This window comes from Haliotis rufescens, unplaced genomic scaffold (genome assembly GCF_023055435.1).
Source record: "Haliotis rufescens isolate VD_foot unplaced genomic scaffold, xgHalRufe1.0.p SCAF_6, whole genome shotgun sequence".
Classification (NCBI taxonomy): domain Eukaryota; kingdom Metazoa; phylum Mollusca; class Gastropoda; order Lepetellida; family Haliotidae; genus Haliotis; species Haliotis rufescens.
The window spans coordinates 50,510,724-50,528,071 of record NW_025964334.1 but is presented as its reverse complement, the minus strand read 5'-3'; the positions used below and the strand labels follow the sequence as shown (position 1 = coordinate 50,528,071).

Genomic DNA, 17,348 nt, shown 5'->3' with positions numbered 1-17,348 from the left:
CAGGCCAGATACTCTACACGATCTCGTGCACGGACGTTGACGACTGGGACAACGCAGCGGTCAGCGTGACCATCAAGAGCGGAGATGCGAGCCCAGCAAGGTTCAGTCTGAGCGGCTTGGACCTAGTGACCACTGGTCAGCCCGTGGACTATGAGGACCCAGCAGTGCCCGGCAACATGTATACACTATCACTACAGGCAGAAGACGCCCCTCTCCAGGGCGACCCCTTCCTGGCTATGGCTACTGTGGTTGTGATGGTAAGTGCTGAAGCTGATGACTGTTAACCATCTTGCACCTCGCAGGCGGCATGGGCTGTATACTCCCGAGGGAGTTAAACATGAAACGGTACCCATGAAACACGAGTGCACACTGATTAGTTGACCGGGGTGATATTAACGTAGCTTCTTGAGCAGGTCCTTGGTGGTGTCCATGGGCTGTATATTCCCGAGGGAGTTAAACATGAAACTCGAGTGCACACTGATTAGTTGACCGGGGTGATATTAACGTAGCTTCTTGAGCAGGTCCTTGGTGGTGTCCATGGGCTGTATATTCCCGAGGGAGTTAAACATGAAACTCGAGTGCACACTGATTAGTTGACCGGGGTGATATTAACGTAGCTTCTTGAGCAGGTCCTTGGTGGTGTCCATGGGCTGTATATTCCCGAGGGAGTTAAACATGAAACTCCAGTGCACACTGATTAGTTGACCGGGCTGATATTAACGTAGCTTCTTGAGCAGGTCCTTGGTGGTGTCCATGGGCTGTATACTCCCGAGGGAGTTAAACATGAAACTCCAGTGCACACTGATTAGTTGACCGGGGTGATATTAACGTAGCTTTTTGAGCAGGTCCTTGGTGGTGTCCATGGGCTGTATATTCCCGAGGGAGTTAAACATGAAACTCCAGTGCACACTGATTAGTTGACCGGGCTGATATTAACGTAGCTTCTTGAGCAGGTCCTTGGTGGTGTCCATGGGCTGTGTACTCCCGAGGGAGTTAAACATGAAACTCGACAGCACACTGATTAGTTGACCGGGGTGATATTAACGTAGATTCTTGAGCAGGTCCTTGGTGGTGTGGAAATATAACGCAATATAAATGTGGTAGTAGTATGGGTGGTAGTGGTAGTAGTGGTCGTAGTAGTAGTAGTAGTAATAGTTGTATAAGTGATGGTGGTGGTGGTCGTAGTAGTAGTGGCAGTAGTTGTAGCAGTAGTTGTGATGGTAGTAGTCGTATTAGTGTTGGTGGTGGTCGTAGTAGTAGTGGTAGTAGTTGTATTAGTGGTTGTGGTGGTCGTCGTAGTAGTAGTTGTGGTGGTAGTGGTGGTCGTAGTAGTACTGGTAGTAGTTGTAGTTGTGGTGGTGGCAGTAGTTGTAGTAGTGATAGTGATGGTGGTGGTGGTGGTGGTGGTAGTAGTGGCAGTAGTTGTAGTAGTGGTGGTAGTAGTAGTTGCAGTTGTGGTGGTGGTGGTGGTAGTAGTGCTGGTGATGGTGGTTGTCATCGTAGTAGTAGTGGTGGTGGTAGTAGTGAAAAAGGGTAGGGTATCGCTTCTAACAATAATAGCAGGTGACCTACAATGGGCTCCACACATTGAACAAAGGAAGGGAAATCGAAACTTCAGCGTCAAGTCTTGACCAGAGCATCCAGTGATTGGTATAGTGACCAACATCCATGCCGTTAGAGTATACTGACAAACAATCAGCCAATCACTGGGGGCCAGTCATTACATTGCACTCCGCAAGGGGTTCACGGGGTCTGATAGATTTCAGCAAGGGTGGACTGTTAATGAGTTGGTTGGTAATTGACTCAATGTTGTTTTGCGCCGCAACCAACAAGATCGTAGCTTTATCGAACAAGTGGATGATCGCAAAAGCATAACTCTGTAAATATATATCCACTCCTTGTGTGTGTGTGTTTATGTGAGACCATGTTACCGATAAAGATACCACATTTATATATCGAATGTTCGAGTTATGGAGGTTTTCAGTGCATGTTGGTTCGAGTGAGTGAGTGAGTATGTTTTAACGCCATTGTCAGCAATATTCCAGCAACTCCATCCTCATCTTAGGTTTTGCCGGAGAACGAATTCACGCCAGTTTTCACCGCACCAACCGCATCTGATGTGACAATATCGGAGATGTCGCAGACGTCATCAGTAGTGGAAACGTTCTCAGCTACCGACGACGACAATGGAGAAGATGGGCGAGTTGTATTCGAGATCACAACAGTTACTGATCGTAAATATTTAGTTCCATCTAAACATGTTCATAATGTTTAAACGTACCTACCATTTGATTCAGATTGAGTGAGTGAGCGTGTTTTTTACGCTGCTTTTTCAACAATATTCCAGCAATATCACTGCAGGGGACACTACCAGCTTCACACATTGTACCCATGTTTGGCCACGAACCCGAGCCTTCGAGCGAACTCTTTAACCATTTAGCTACCCACCTAACCTTGATTCAGAACCGTTTTTTGATTCATAATTATAAAACAGCCTGTATGAAAAGGAATATTTTCATGGCTTGCATATTTCCAAAATGGCGTAAGATGTCCGCGGTGAAATGTGAATCACTATATGATTATTAAAAAGGTCACAGTTTCTATTTAAAATCCAACTCGAATCTCGGAATTAAAGATTATCTCTCCTGATGTTCCACCATTCATTCTCTAAGGGGAGACAATCCGTTGTTCCTCATAGTTCATTTGTGTGTCTTCCGCCTCCGTGGTCTAGTGGTAGAGCGTCCGCCCGGAGAGCGGAATGTCGGTGGTTCAAAGATGGCACTTGTTTTTACCCTTTAAGGTATAGTCGGCTTGGAGTCAGTATACTGTGTCTGAGTGGAGTATCCATGTTAAGCTGCAGCATGGTATCTTAGTGGGCCAGCACTATAAAACCGGCATTAGTCCGGACCATTATAAGCATCCAGACGCACGCATGTATGCTCGTCACTATATAAGTCGGGGCGGTCGGGTAGCCTAGTCACGCCGAAGACCCGGGTTCGATTCCCGACATGGGTACAATGTGTGAAGCCCATTTCTGGTGTCCGCCGCCGTGATATTGCTGGAATATTGCTAAAAGCGGCGTAAAACCATACTCACTCATTCACTCACTATATAAGTCACTATAATAATCTTGAATGCAATCCCGTTTCACCTCACCATGTGTGTCTTCAGTGACTTTGAATGCGTGACGCATATATACCAACCTTTTCTCGTCACTATATGGCTGAAATATGACGTTAAATTTTAACTCACTCACTTAGTTAAGTAACGTTTGCTATTCCCCAGCGTCTGGAGCTGATGCTTCATCAAAGTTCCTCATTGAAGAAACCACTGGAGTTCTCAGGGTAGCGGAAAGTTTGGACGTCGATGTGATAACGGGCGGCGTGAGCTACTACGACGTCACCGTGACGGCAGCAGACAAAGGAGTCACTCCCAAATCCATGACCAAAACTTTGCGCGTGACTCTTCAGAACGAAAACGATTTAACACCAGAGTTCATAGACTTCCCTTATTTCGTCGACGTCCAGGAGGACTGGAACATTAACGACATCATCTTGACGTTTAGCGTGCGTGACGGTGACGGCGACTCTATAACCGCAAGTCTGGTCGACGGAGAAATGTCACTGTTCTCTGTCACTGGCACGGATGTCATACTGGCGCAAAAGTTGGATTATGAAACTTCAACAAGTCACCCAGTAGTCATCAGGTAGTATTAATGAGCCTGTGTCTATCCTACTAAAAAAAAACAGCCGATACTATGGCTCATCTGTCATAAGGATACCAGGTGTTCGCGAAAAGTTGAGTGTATCCTGCCCCAACGGTGAAACCCGTCACAAACACATGCAATGGCAAGTCAACTGTTCACCTAAAAATCTTGTATAAGTCAACATAGGTAATTACATCAGCCATTATTTTTGTCACTGATGCGTCAATTGTGACTTAGCCACCGATGAGGCAGGATACGCTCACCCTTTCTCGAACACCCGGTGTCTTATTTGATAGTGATTTATAAACACGTGCTTATTATGTAGACGAAATCGTACACTGGACACTGCTTTGAGCAGAGATTTCTTGTCATTATTGAAATATTTTTGTCGCTTTAAGTTTGATTAGGTGACTGATTGTTAGCCACGTTTTGAAAAATGAGAACTGTTTATAATTCTAAAATGTTCGATAAACTGGGTTTCCTGCTGACGCAGCATTTCTGATGGCCTCCATGCTGCGAACCAGACACTGGTTGTCAGAGTTACTGACATCGTAGACGAGACCCCCAACGTTGTGACCTTCACGCCCGTGTACGTGATCGAAGAACTTCCGGTAGGGACGGCAGTCGATGGCCTTTATCACATGACCGACCTTGACAGAGACGATTCATGGACCTTCACCTTGCAGGGTAAGAAACACTATTGCATTTCAATCATATTCTAAATACGAGTAGGATATATTTGACATCCGGTTAAAATATTATTTATTTCCCAGCGTAAACAAATACATATACCCCGAAATATTTATATTTAACATTGGATAAATCACAAGCTCACTGAATCTATAGATACTGTCATGTTCCATATGTTCTGTTATGATCCACCTGTTCTGTTTTGTTTTTATATAATGTTATGGTCTGGTATCTTCCAAACCGTCCATTATGCTCTAAATATTGTGTTATTGTCATTATGGTCTGTTAGGTTCCACGTCTTCTGTAATATTCTATATATTATGTTGTGTTCAACGTGTTCTGTTATCTTCCCATGCTCTATAAACGTCGATATATTCTGTTATATTCTATGTATTACGCTATGATCTGTATGTTCTGTTATCTTCCAGAGGTTCTATTATCTTCCAAATGTTCTGTTATCTTCCACATGTTCTGTTATCTTCCAAATGTTCTTTTATCTTCCAAATGTTTTGTTATCTGTTATCTTCCAAATTTTCCGTTTTCTGTTATCTTCCAAATGTTCTGTTATCTGTTATCTTCCAAATGGTCTGTTATCTTCCAAATGTTCTGTTATCTGTTATCTTCCAAATGTTCTGTTATCGGTTATCTTCCAAATTTCTGTTATCTTCCAAACATTCTTTTATCTTCCAAATGTTCTGTTATCTGTTATCTTCCAAATCGTCTGTTATCTTCCAAATGTTCTGTTATCTGTTATCTTCCAAATGTTCTGTTATCTTCTAAATGTTCTTTTATCTGTTATCTTCCAAATGTTCTGTTATCTTCAAAACATTCTGTTATCTTCCAAATGTTTTGTTATATTCCAAATGTTCTGTTATCTTCCAAATGTTCTGTTATCTTCCAAATGTTTTGTTATCTTCCAAATGTTTTGTTATCTTCCAAATGTTTTGTTATCTTCCATATGTTCTGTTATCTTCCAAATCTTCTGTTATGTTCTAAATGTTCTGTTATCTTCAAAACATTCTGTTATCTTCCAAATGTTCTTTTATCTTCCAAATGTTTTGTTATCTTCCATATGTTCTGTTATCTTCCAAATCTTCTGTTATGTTCTAAATGTTTTGTTATCTTCCAAATGTTCTGTTAATTTCCAAATAATGTGTTACCTTCCAAATGTTCTGTTATCTTCCAAATGTTTTTTTATCGTCCATATGTATTGTTATCTTCTAAATGTTTTGTTATCTTCCATATGTTCTGTTATCTTCCAAATCTTCTGTTATGTTCTAAATGTTCTGTTATCTTCCAAATGTTCTTTTATCTTCCAAATGTTCTTTTATCGTCCAAATGTTTTGTTATCTTCCATATGTTCTGTTATCTTCCAAATCTTCTGTTATGTTCTAAATGTTCTGTTATCTTCCAAATGTTCTTTTATCTTCAAAATGTTCTGTTATCTTCCAAATGTTTTGTTATCTTCCATATGTTCTGTTATCTTCCAAATCTTCTGTTTTGTTCTAAATGTTCTGTTATCTTCCAAATGTTCTGTTAATTTCCAAATAATTTGTTACCTTCCAAATGTTCTGTTATCTTCCAAATGTTTTGTTATCGTCCATATGTATTGTTATCTTCTAAATGTTCTTTTATCTTTCAAATGTTTTGTTACCTTCCATATGTTCTGTTATGTTTCAAATGTTCTGTTATCTTCCAAATGTTCTGTTATCTGTTATGTTCTAAATGTTCTGTTATCTTCCAAATGTTCTGTTATCTTCCAAATGTTCTTTTATCTTCCATATGTTCTGTTATGTGCCAAATGTTCTGTTATCTTCCAAATGTTCTGTTATCTTCCAAATGTTCTGTTATCTGTTATGTTCTAAATGTTCTGTTATCTTCAAAATGTTCTGTTATCTTCCAAATGTTCTTTTATCTTCCAAACGTTTTGTTATGTTCCAAATGTTTTGTTATCTTCCATATGTTCTGTTATCTGTTATCTTCCAAATGTTCTGTTATCTTCCAAATGTTTTGTTTTCTTCCAAATGTTTTGTTTTCTTCCAAATGTTCTGTTATCTTCCAAATGTTTTGTTTTCTTCCAAATGTTCTTTTATCTTCAAAATGTTCTGTTATCTTCCAAATGTTCTGTTATCTATTATCTTCCAAATGTTCTGTTATCTTCCAAATGTTTTGTTATCTTCCAAATGTTTTGTTATCTTCCATATTTTCTGTTATCTTCGAAATGTTCTTTTATCTTCCAAATGTTCTGTTATCTTCCAAATGTTTTGTTATGTTCCAAATGTTTTGTTATCTTCCATATGTTCTTTTATCTTCCAAACGTTCTTTTATCTTCCAAATGTTCTGTTATCTTCCAAATGTTTTGTTATCTTCCAAATGTTCTTTTATCTTCCAAATGTTCTGTTATCTTCCAAATGTTTTGTTATCTTCCATATGTTCTGTTATCTTCCATATGTTCTGTTATCTTCCAAATGTTCTGTTATCTTCCAAATGTTTTGTTATGTTCCAAATGTTCTGTAATCTTCCAAATGTTCTGTTATCTGTTTTGTTCTAAATGTTCTGTTATCTTCCAAATGTTCTGTTATCTTCCAAATGTTCTTTTATCTTCCAAATGTTCTGTTATCTTCCAAATGTTCTGTTATCTTCCAAATGTTTTGTTACCTTCCATATGTTCTGTTATGTTCCAAATGTTCTGTTATCTTTCAAATGTTCTGTTATCTTTCAAATGTTTTCTTATGTTCCAAATGTTCTGTTATCTTCCAAATGTTCTGTTATCTGTTATCTTCCAAATGTTCTGTTATCTTCCAAACATTCTGTTTTCTTCCAAACGTTCTGTTATCTTCCAAATGTTCTGTTATCTTCCAAATCTTCTGTTATCTTCCAAATGTTCTGTTATCTTCAAAATGTTTTGTTTTCTTCCAAATGTTCTGTTATCTTCCAAATGTTCTGTTATCTTCCAAATGTGTTGTTATGTTCAAAATGATCTGTTATCTTCCAAATGTTTTGTTATCTTCCAAATGTTTTGTTATCTTCCAAATGTTTTGTTATCTTCAACATGTTGTGTTATCTTCCAAATGTTCTGTTATCTTCCATATGTTCTGTTATCTTCCAAATGTTTTGTTATCTTCCAAATGTGCTGTTATCTTCCAATTTTTTTGTTATCTTCCATATGTTCTATTTTCCAAATGTTCTGTTATCTTCCAAATGTTTTGTTATGTTCCAAATGTTCTGTTATCTTCACAATGTTCTGTTATCTGTTATGTTCTAAATGTTCTGTTATCTTCCAAATGTTCTGTTATCTTCCAAATGTTCTGTTATTTTTTAAATGTTCTGTTATCTGTTTTGTTCTAAATGTTCTGTTATCTTCCAAATGTTCTGTTATCTTCCAAATGTTCTGTTATCTTCCAAATGTTCTGTTATCTTCCAAATGTTCTGTTATCTTCCAAATGTTCTGTTCTATATAATGATATATAATGATCAGTATGTTTTGTTATCTTCCAAATATTTTGTTATCTTCCAAATGTTCTTTTCTATATATCTTGTTCTGTTCCAGGAAGTGACAGCTCCTACTTCAGCATCAACGCAACATCCGGGTCAGTAAAACTCGCTCAGAGAATTGACCTTGAGGCTCTGGCAGGTGACAATGTCCTTGACCAATTAACGATGACCGTGACTGACCAGGCGGGCCTCCAGGCAACGGTTTCGCTCAGTGTGGAAATACAGGATATTAACGATGCTTATCCTACCTTTGCGGAGTCCGTGTACAAAGTCAACATTTCCGAAAGTTCATCCACAGGTAAGGTTTAAAATATATTTATTAGGCAACTCAGAAGAAGTGGACAAGAAAGAGTTACATTCCAAAATTACGTTACAAATCAAACCCAGCCATTGTGGTATTTCCAAAAAAATACTATGTCTTTCCTTTTTTTACTCATGTGACTACCGACGGGACATAGTGTATTCCGGATTACACAATCACAGAAAGAAAAGGGGGTTAGGGTGGCCCATGGCCAGTCGCCTAAGGCAGAGTTGCGTCCCTTGGGAACGCCAGAATCCTATGATCGTTGGTTGAATCCCTGTTCGACCCGATTATCTGTCCTGGTTTGTCAGCACCATACCCATGCTCGTGGGTTTCACCGAAGTGGTAATCTCTGAGACCTGCATTACTTCGGGCTTTCCTCCCATATTAAGCTGACACGTCGAGATATAACTGGAATAATGTTCAAAGCGGCGTGGAATCCGACTAACCCACTCACTCACTCCAGTGGAGAATATGAGGTAGTTTTAACCCACAAGAAGCTTACATCCAAGTTATAGGGTCCCCCATTCCATCACATTAGATTTACATTATTCATTATTTTCTTGCAGAGATTTTGGTGGATCTTGTCGCTACTGACGCCGACTCGGGCACAAACGGTGCTGTCACTATGCAGATCACCGACGGCGACGACCCCGGAGCAAGCAAGTTCCAGCTGAGTGGCACGCAGTTATCTGCCCTTGGTGCCGACCTTGACTACGAGTCTCTGAAGGACACCCAGTATATGTACATCCTGACTGTTTCAGCAACTGACTCCCCCGCGGGCGAGGCCCCCAAAACAGGCGTTACACTAGTCGTTGTGTCGGTAAGTGGCGGTCTGTACGGCAGGGAAGTGTAAACGAGTATTAACGCAGAGTAACATCACGGCGTGTCATCTTGGTGTGGGAGGAAAGCCCAAAGGGATGCAGGTCTAAGACCCACGAACACGGGTATGGTGCTGACAAACCAAAACAAATAATAGGGTCGAACTGGGATTCGAACCCACGATCAGAGGTGTCTTGCGCGCACAGGAGACGACAGGGCCACCTGTGCCCAGTGGAAGAATCAGCTCCAGCAGTAACGGTATAACGGTAACGCTAAAAAGGTGGTCGGGTAGCTCAGTGGTTAAAGCGCTCGCTCGTCACGCCGAAGACCGGGTTCGATTCTCCACACGGGTAAAATGTGTGAAGCCCATTTCTTGTGTCCCCTGTCTTGATATTGGTGGAATATTGCTAAAAGCGGCGTAAAGCCATACTCACTATTTTTCAGAGGATTGTCATTTGCAGATTCTCGAGGTCTGTCACTGCCTGACGAAGGAGTGCAGTTTATCAATGTCACACTGAGCATGGTATCTCATTGGCCTGGCGCTATATTTTGTGCAGGTCTCTATATAAGTGCAGTAATCTTAAAAACTCCATTTCATTATCGTCACTTCACCCAGGGAAACTTCTTACTTTCAGATATTGCCAGTGAACGAGCATGCTCCAGTGTGGTCAGCGGCCCTGTCTGTATCCGGCGCTGTCCTCCCTGACCTCAACATGCTGGAGAACGTCACAGTGGGATCAGGTCTCCTCACGCTGCAGGCGACTGACGCCGACCACGGAGTCGACGGAGACATCACCTACACCATCACATCTGCGGTCACAAGTAATTGAGATATCTTCAAATGTCCAAATTAGTATTTAAGATCTCTTCAAAAGTAACTTGCAGATGTATTGGAAGCTGACCTACGTAAATATCCTTCACTCACTCGCCCATTCAGGTACCGGGGAACCTGCAGTTGACCTGTTCGCTCTCAACTCAGTCAGCGGAACGCTCCGCACTGCCGGCTACCTGGACCGTGACGTCACTACGGGAGAGATGTACTTCCACCTGACCCTCACAGCCAGAGACGGGGGCGACCCCTACAAGGAGACGTCAGCAACGCTCAAGATCATCCTCGACAACGTCAACGACAACGCCCCAGTGTTCACGTCAGCGGACTATAAAATTGACGTTGCAGAAACAACGATAGTGGGAACGGTGATACACACGTTCGACGCCGCCACCGACGTTGATGGTGACGCCATCACCTACACTGTCGTTGGGGGTCACGGCGACGTGTTTGGCATCACGGGCGTGACTGTAGAAACGTTGGTTCTGCTGGATTATGAACAGGAGAGATGCTATTCCATGGTCATAAAGTAAGTTTGTGGCTCAAGTGAGTTGCTTAACATTTGCCATTTCGTGTTTTGCTTTGATTTTATTAGCATTTTATGCCTAGTTTTCTTTGTCAATCCAACCAATCGCCTACCAGATCAGGAAAGTGACAGTCGGAATGTGATTTCTTATCATGCAACCTCGAAAATGTTAACAACAATTACGGCCTGCCGACAGATTCCGTCAAAATCATCGTCTATCTCTCGTTTCAATGGGATAAGCATTTGAACGTTGCATAATACGTGAGGCATACTGCCATACAATCCCTACCATATATTAGACATTCCAGAATGTACAGTTTTACCGAGAAATTTGTCAACATATTTTTCAAGCGAGGTTTGAAATGGAAGTCACCAATTTGAAACGTGTGTAAAAGCTCAAGAAAGCTGCTTTCTGATTGGCTAATGCCGTCTTCTTGTTAGTCATTTGTTTTGGTCGGTCAAAGTTCGCGGAAGGACGGTCTGACGTGACCTGTAATGTGATGTCCTCATTTCTTTGTTTAGCGGTAGAGAGAACTAAGATCTGATTTTGATGAGATTGGACTGAACATGTGAAGGTTAAATTGTGGTAGCCTAGTGCTTAAAGCGTTCGCTCATCGCACCGTAGCCCTGGGTGCGAATTCCCACACGAGTATGACCCGTGAAGATCAGGGGTAGAATAGGTCTTCAGCAACCCATGCTTGCCGTAAAAAGCGACTATGCTTGTCGAAAGAGGCGGCTAACGGGACCGAGTGGTCAGGCTCGCTGACTTGGTTTGAAGCATGTCATCGATCCCAATTGCGTGGATCGATGCTCATGACATCAATCACTTGATTGTCTGGTCCAGACTCGATTATTTACAGACCGCCGTCATATAGCTGGAACATTGCTGAGTGCGGCGTAAAGCAAACAAACAAACAAATTTAATCTACCAAATTTAAAACATTTTGTTTGTACAAAACATATTATTATTCGAAATTTTGCAAACAAATCAATAGCCTTTAAAACAACCTATAATTAAACGAGAATTAATACTATTAAAAAGATCCTTAATAGATGATTTGAAATGTTGAACCCCTGTGATGGAAAAATCAATACAGTCAAGCAGGACATGTGATTCTGTCATCACAAGGGATACAAAATGGAAGATCTTTACCTTTTAATATATTCTCGATTATTTACAGACCGCCGTCATATAGCTGGAATATTGCTGAGTGCGGCGTTAAGCAACAAACAAAACAAACATATGGCACAGCACAGACTTTGAAAAAACTTATTGTCCCCGAAAATCCTTTTAAAAGATATATATGCTTCAGTGGGTTTTTTGGGTTTTTTAAAATTTCCCGCTACCAAAATGACAGTATTGCAAGTATTTTTTCTTTAAAAAACTATTCAGGCTCAGATTAAGGACTGCTCCAGACTAGATTATTTACAGACCGCCGTCCTATAGCTGGAATATTGCTGAGTGTGGTGTTAAACAAGCAATCAACCAACCCACACGGGTATAATGTGTGAAGTCCATATCTTGGGTCCCCCGCCCTAAAAACCAGACTCAATCGCCCACCAGTTATCTGCCATTTCCCTGTTCCACATTCCAGGTGATGATGATGATGATGATGATGATGATGATGATGATGACAAGACCAAGATTGGGGACACTAAGATTCATGATAATGATGCTGCTGATGATAATTACATTGATAAAAAGGGTCATTATAAGATAATGACGATAAGCATATGCGTCATCACATCTGTAGGTATTATTGAAGATGTAGTTTACATTTTGATTGATTTTACATTATTTTTAATCCAGGGCGTCGGACGGGACCCATGACGTCAACGTTACCATGACGATAAACGTCACGGATGTCATTGACGAAGTTCCTGTTATAACTGTCCACAATCCTCTCACTATATCAGAAGAGCTTTCCATAGGAAACAAGCTCAGCTGGGCGTATGATGTCACAGATGGCGACAATGGCGACACCTTCACCTATACACTTACTGGTGAGCGATGTGATGAATGTAACGCGTAGGATTCGAACCGATAGGTTTCTGACGTGCCCAGGGGATCCGTCCAGCAAATTGCGGCCCTAAGACGACTGGGGTACCCTTGCCCCCATTAATTTAGGAATAACGATGGTACAAGCGGTATGGTATTAATGTATCACATATCGTGATAACTGAGTAAGAGAAATTGGGTTTAACGTCGTGTTCGAAATTATTGCACTTATGAATGTGTGTATGGCTGCTTCTACGAGCCCGCTGAGATACCATGCCGCAGTTGAACATGAATACCCAACTCAGACACAGTAACTGACTCCGAGCCGACCAGTCCTTGTTTTTTCCCCGTTTATGCCGAACGCCAGGCAGGGTAACAAGTGCGGTGTTTCAACATCTCTTGATATGACGCGGCTAGAGAATCGAACCAGGGAGCTTCCGCTCTCCGGGCATTTGTTCTATCCACTACACCACGGAACCGTGAAGATCCGGGGTAGAATAGATCGTGCCGTAAAAGGCGACTTACCGTGTTGTAAGAGGGCGACTAACGGGATCGGGTGGTCAGGCTCGCTGACTTGGTTGATGCATGTCATCGTATCCCATTTGCGTAGATCGATGCTCATAATGTCAGTCACTGGATTGACTAGTCCATCCTCGATTATTTACAGACCGCTGTCATATAACTGGATTGCCGCATTAAACAACAAACAAACAAATAAATAAACAAACACCACGGAGGAGGCCTGAGTAAAAACAAGCACAGGAATCTGAGGATTAGGATAACAAACTGAAAGATTGTCTCAATTCACAGATAAAATTAAGTGCTCTTGCCAAACCTATTGGAAATAAGCACCAGACTATAATTCACTGAAACTTGACTTGTCTTCTCCCTCTGCCTAGGACCTGACGCTGGGTACTTCAGTCTTGATTCCACCACTGGACAACTGAGCACGGCTCAACGACTGGACAGAGAGGTCACGGCTGTCCTGGGGACACTGACCCTCCGCGTGGAAGACTCGGCAGGACTTGTTGATAACGCCGACCTGGACTTCACCATCACCGACATCAACGACAACGCTCCGACGTTTGCCCAAGATGTTCACACAGTTTATGTTGCAGAAGGGGGAACAGTAGGAGGTACTAGTTTTGTTTGTTTGTTTGTTGTATCACGCCGCACTCAGCAATATTCCAGCTATATGACGGCGGTCTGTAAATAATCGCGTCTGAACCATACAATCCAGTGATTGACATCGATCTACGCAGTTGGGTTACGATTACATGCGGCCCATCCCGTTAATCGCCTTTTACGACACGTATGGGTTGCTGAAGACCAATTCTAACAAGGATGTTCGGGGGAGGAAGATACGGGTTATCACGAGAGGGGATCTAGTTGGAGGTGGAGTGACACACCTGGATACATCAATATTAAGAACTTATTAAGGTCTACAAAAATAAACCGGTGTTTGTCATAAGACATTGTATTTAGGATGTCACGAAAGAACTAAACGACTGTTTCTATCACTACAAAACATTTAAAAAAATCAGTGGGTCAAGGTAAAGTTCATTCACATTTTTTTGGACCAGCCCACAAGAAAGTGACCCGATATACAACGTTGCTACAAATGAGTCATCTTCCCGAGGCAAGAGTGTTAACTGACTTTAAAAGTCCAGTTTCCACCCTTGCCGAACTAGGCTGGAATTCCTTGGCTCGATCGTAGCGCCACCAGTGGCTGTTACGAGTTATGTCCCTTCTATGCCTCTCCTATGGACCAATCAGATTCCGCCTCTCGTCTCACTTGCTTTTGCTTCAAACAAAATGGCGGCGCCCATACAAGACGATCTGATCAACAATCATGATCTATATTGTGATAAAACGGGTCTTACATCGCGAAGTGCATCAAATCACGTGAACACCTTGATTAAAAACTTGAAAAGATTAGGAAAATATCTGTTGCCAACGAGATGGCGGTGCACATGCTTTGCAAATCCTACAATCGACCGAACTTTGCATGACAGTTTACGAACCGGATTTCGATTTCGGTGCGCGATTTTGATTGGACTATGCATAGACTCGTCAGTCCAGCCAAAACTCCATAATACCAGCCTAGTTCGGCAAGGGTGGAAACTGGGCGTTTATAGTCAGTCAGTCCTCGGGAAGATGCAAATGAGTAAAAAATGAATTTTATTTATACAGCATGTTGTTCTGTGACCGTGTGATTATGTTAATAGCCAAGAACTGATAAAAAAACAACTCTTTTCTTGATCAGGGCTAAGTTTGTTCAAATAGGTCCGTTAAAATGGGCAATTCAAATTTAGCTGACTGATAAATATGCCGGTCTATATGCAAGTTATGCATACATCAATTCCTTTGTAAATATATTAAGTGCTTATGTTCTTCAGGGGCCTCTGGGTCTAATTAACCATTTCAGACTCACCTCCACATTAAATAATGATGTTTCTGTTGTTACAACACTAGTTGACTTGGTGAATTTTGTGGTCATCGACCTCGACGAGGGAGACAACGCCGCCTTTGACGTAACTGTAACTTCCGGTAACGATGGTGGCGAGTTCCGGTTGGATGGCCTCGTTCTGAAATGCGACAGCTCGATGATGGACTACGAGACCGCTTCAGTGAACAACTACACCTACATCTTGTCTGTACAGGCTGTGGATAAGCCCACCGATGGCGGTAGTTGGACTGGGTCGACCGTCGTCGTAGTTCATGTAACTTCAACTCACATCCAAACTTTGATCAAAATTAAACATAGTGTGTTCCACCAACTCCCTCACGACCTAATGCGTATTTAAGAGATTATATGAGATGTCAATATTTTGTAAGCCTCTCTAACGATGTTAATAGTATGTACAGGCTTCAAAACTATTTACCCGTATTTAAATAGATGACTCCCTGAATACAATCCGACCTCGGCAGTGTCGGACAAGTCCATTTTATGAACGGGGGGTTACGTTTGGTATTTCCCGAATAGTCTCACAGATTTTCATGTCCATTCTATGTACCATTTCTCCCAAATACAGATTGTCATATCTGTCCCACTTTTGAATATGATCTTTCGGCCTTAGCGTTCATCTGCGTAGCCCAGCTACATATATGGGGAACACTAGACACTTCCCTCTCAAAAATAACTTCGTCAAATTTACGACGTTATCATGTTGTGAGCGCATGTTCGAATCTCCAGAAATAACACCATGATAGAACATTGTTTTATCGTGAAATAAGCAACGCTCGATTCTTCATTATCCTTTGCGATTTATCGCGTCGCTATCTTATATATGAATCGATGGACGTCACGAATAGAAGGAAAACAGTCATTGAGACATCCTTTCCATAAATATAGGAAATCTTTGCTAAAAGCAGAGTCCATTGTACGATTCCTGCTCTATCATAAATCACAATCAAATAGGGATGATACCTGGTGTTTGCGGAAAGGCGTATACTGACTCACCCGTGGCACCCTTCACAAACACATGCAAGGCAAGGCAATTGTTCACCTGAACAAACACTGAGCACATGGACCAAGTCAAAATAGGGAATTGCATCAGATATCATTTGTGTCACAATTGCGTTTAATTTGGACATTACCCCATGTCTACTTTAAAGCCTTTTGAAACATTAACAAGGCCCGGAATGTTGTAACCCTGATCAAACACACTTGGAGCAAGAGTTGTGTGGCGCTCTTTGAAATCTTTGAAGAAAGAGCATATACGATTGCACTTGAATAGACGTGGCCTCACTTCAAAAAATCACAAAATACATAAAAATTACATGAAGTGATTATTCTTCATATACGCTGAGTAGGGTTTTTGTCAATATTCGAACAGGGCACACACAGAATGAGGTTCCTACCTTGTGCCCAATTGGGTTATTGAACCGGGTCTTTGACGGGAAAGTTTTTAAGCATCAGACCACCCCCATTATGTAGTTTCTTCAAATACAGCCCCATTTTTGTACATTGAACATTCTTCGTGAAGCCAAGAATACATCTTCCCGTGGTAAGGGAGTTAACTGACAATAAAGGTCCAGTTCCACTCTTGCCGAACTGCGGCGAAATTATTGCGTCCATATTGGCTGGACTGGAAAATGCATAGTCCAATCAAAATCGCGTAAAGAAATGGACAGTTCATATACATAATAGCGACTGCCGTGCAGATTTCGGTCGACTGCCGGATTTGCAGATCATGTTTGCCATCCACAGGGCGTCGACAGGTTTTTTCCATATATTTTTTATGTTTTTAATCAGGGTGCTCAAATGATTTTGTGCACCTCGCGAGATAAGAACCGTTTTATTAATGACAAAGATCTTGATTATCGATCAGATCGTCTTGGCTGGGCGCTGTCATTTTGTTTGGAGCGAATGCACGTGATATGAGAGGTGGAATATGATTGGTCAATAGGAGAGACATAGAAGGGACATAAGTCGTCATAACCACTGGTGAAATTCCAACCTAGTTCGGCAAGGGTCAGTTAACTATCTTGCCTCGGGAAGGTGCCCAGAATAAAAATTGCGCTTTGCTGTTTCTATTGATAGTTGTGTTAGATTATAAAACATTGTATTTGACAGATTGGTCCAGCAAATGAGTTTGACCCTGTCTGGGTATACCCTGTGCCCGCTGCCGGCGTTTTCCCGGACCTGACAATACCCGAGATGCCTGTCCCTACAACCAGCTTGGTCACCTACGACGTCACCGACGACGATGACGGTGCTCATGGAGACATCACCTTTAGCATCGTATCTGCCACAACCGGTACGTTCGCTTTACCAGGTCGTTTAAATGTATCTTTTTCGGTTGACAACATATACTGAAACAAAGAAAAACGCAACATAAACTGAGCGGCAAAACAATGCTAAAGCAATGTGTTTGAATTACCAAGTGTGTGTGTGTGTGTGTGTGTGTGTGTGTGTGTGTGTGTGTGTGTGTGTGTGTGTGTGTGTGTGTGAGTTGCATAAGATATATGTAGGTA

The 17,348-nt window shown here is 41.6% G+C and overlaps 2 protein-coding genes across 2 annotated transcripts in view; both read left to right on the top strand.

Annotated features, from left to right (window-relative positions):
* The first annotated feature begins 3,440 nt into the window (after nucleotides 1–3,440).
* Nucleotides 3,441–15,175, top strand: LOC124112137 (protocadherin Fat 4-like). Its single transcript, XM_046472116.2, has 9 exons — nucleotides 3,441–3,706; nucleotides 4,200–4,393; nucleotides 7,947–8,189; nucleotides 8,762–9,015; nucleotides 9,650–9,836; nucleotides 9,952–10,372; nucleotides 12,180–12,373; nucleotides 13,268–13,504; nucleotides 14,844–15,175. The coding sequence occupies exons 1-9, from the start codon at nucleotides 3,441–3,443 to the stop codon at nucleotides 15,173–15,175; spliced, it is 2,328 nt and encodes a 775-aa protein (XP_046328072.2).
* Nucleotides 15,176–16,953: 1,778 nt separating this feature from the next.
* Nucleotides 16,954–17,348, top strand: part of LOC124112136 (cadherin-23-like) — a 39,461-nt gene continuing 39,066 nt past the window's right edge. Inside the window, exon 1 of the mRNA XM_048386244.1 lies at nucleotides 16,954–17,131. Coding sequence (XP_048242201.1) covers nucleotides 17,032–17,131 — 100 coding nt within the window. The 5' untranslated portion in view covers nucleotides 16,954–17,031. The remainder of the gene's footprint in view (nucleotides 17,132–17,348) is intronic.

Coding starts and splice junctions, on each gene's coding strand:
- LOC124112137 (XM_046472116.2), top strand. CDS start 3,441: ATGACCAAAACTTTGCGCGTGACTCTTCAGAACGAAAACGATTTAACA. Junction 12,374..13,267: donor CTTCACCTATACACTTACTG/GTGAGCGATGTG, acceptor CCCTCTGCCTAG/GACCTGACGCTGGGTACTTC. Junction 13,505..14,843: donor AGAAGGGGGAACAGTAGGAG/GTACTAGTTTTG, acceptor TTACAACACTAG/TTGACTTGGTGAATTTTGTG.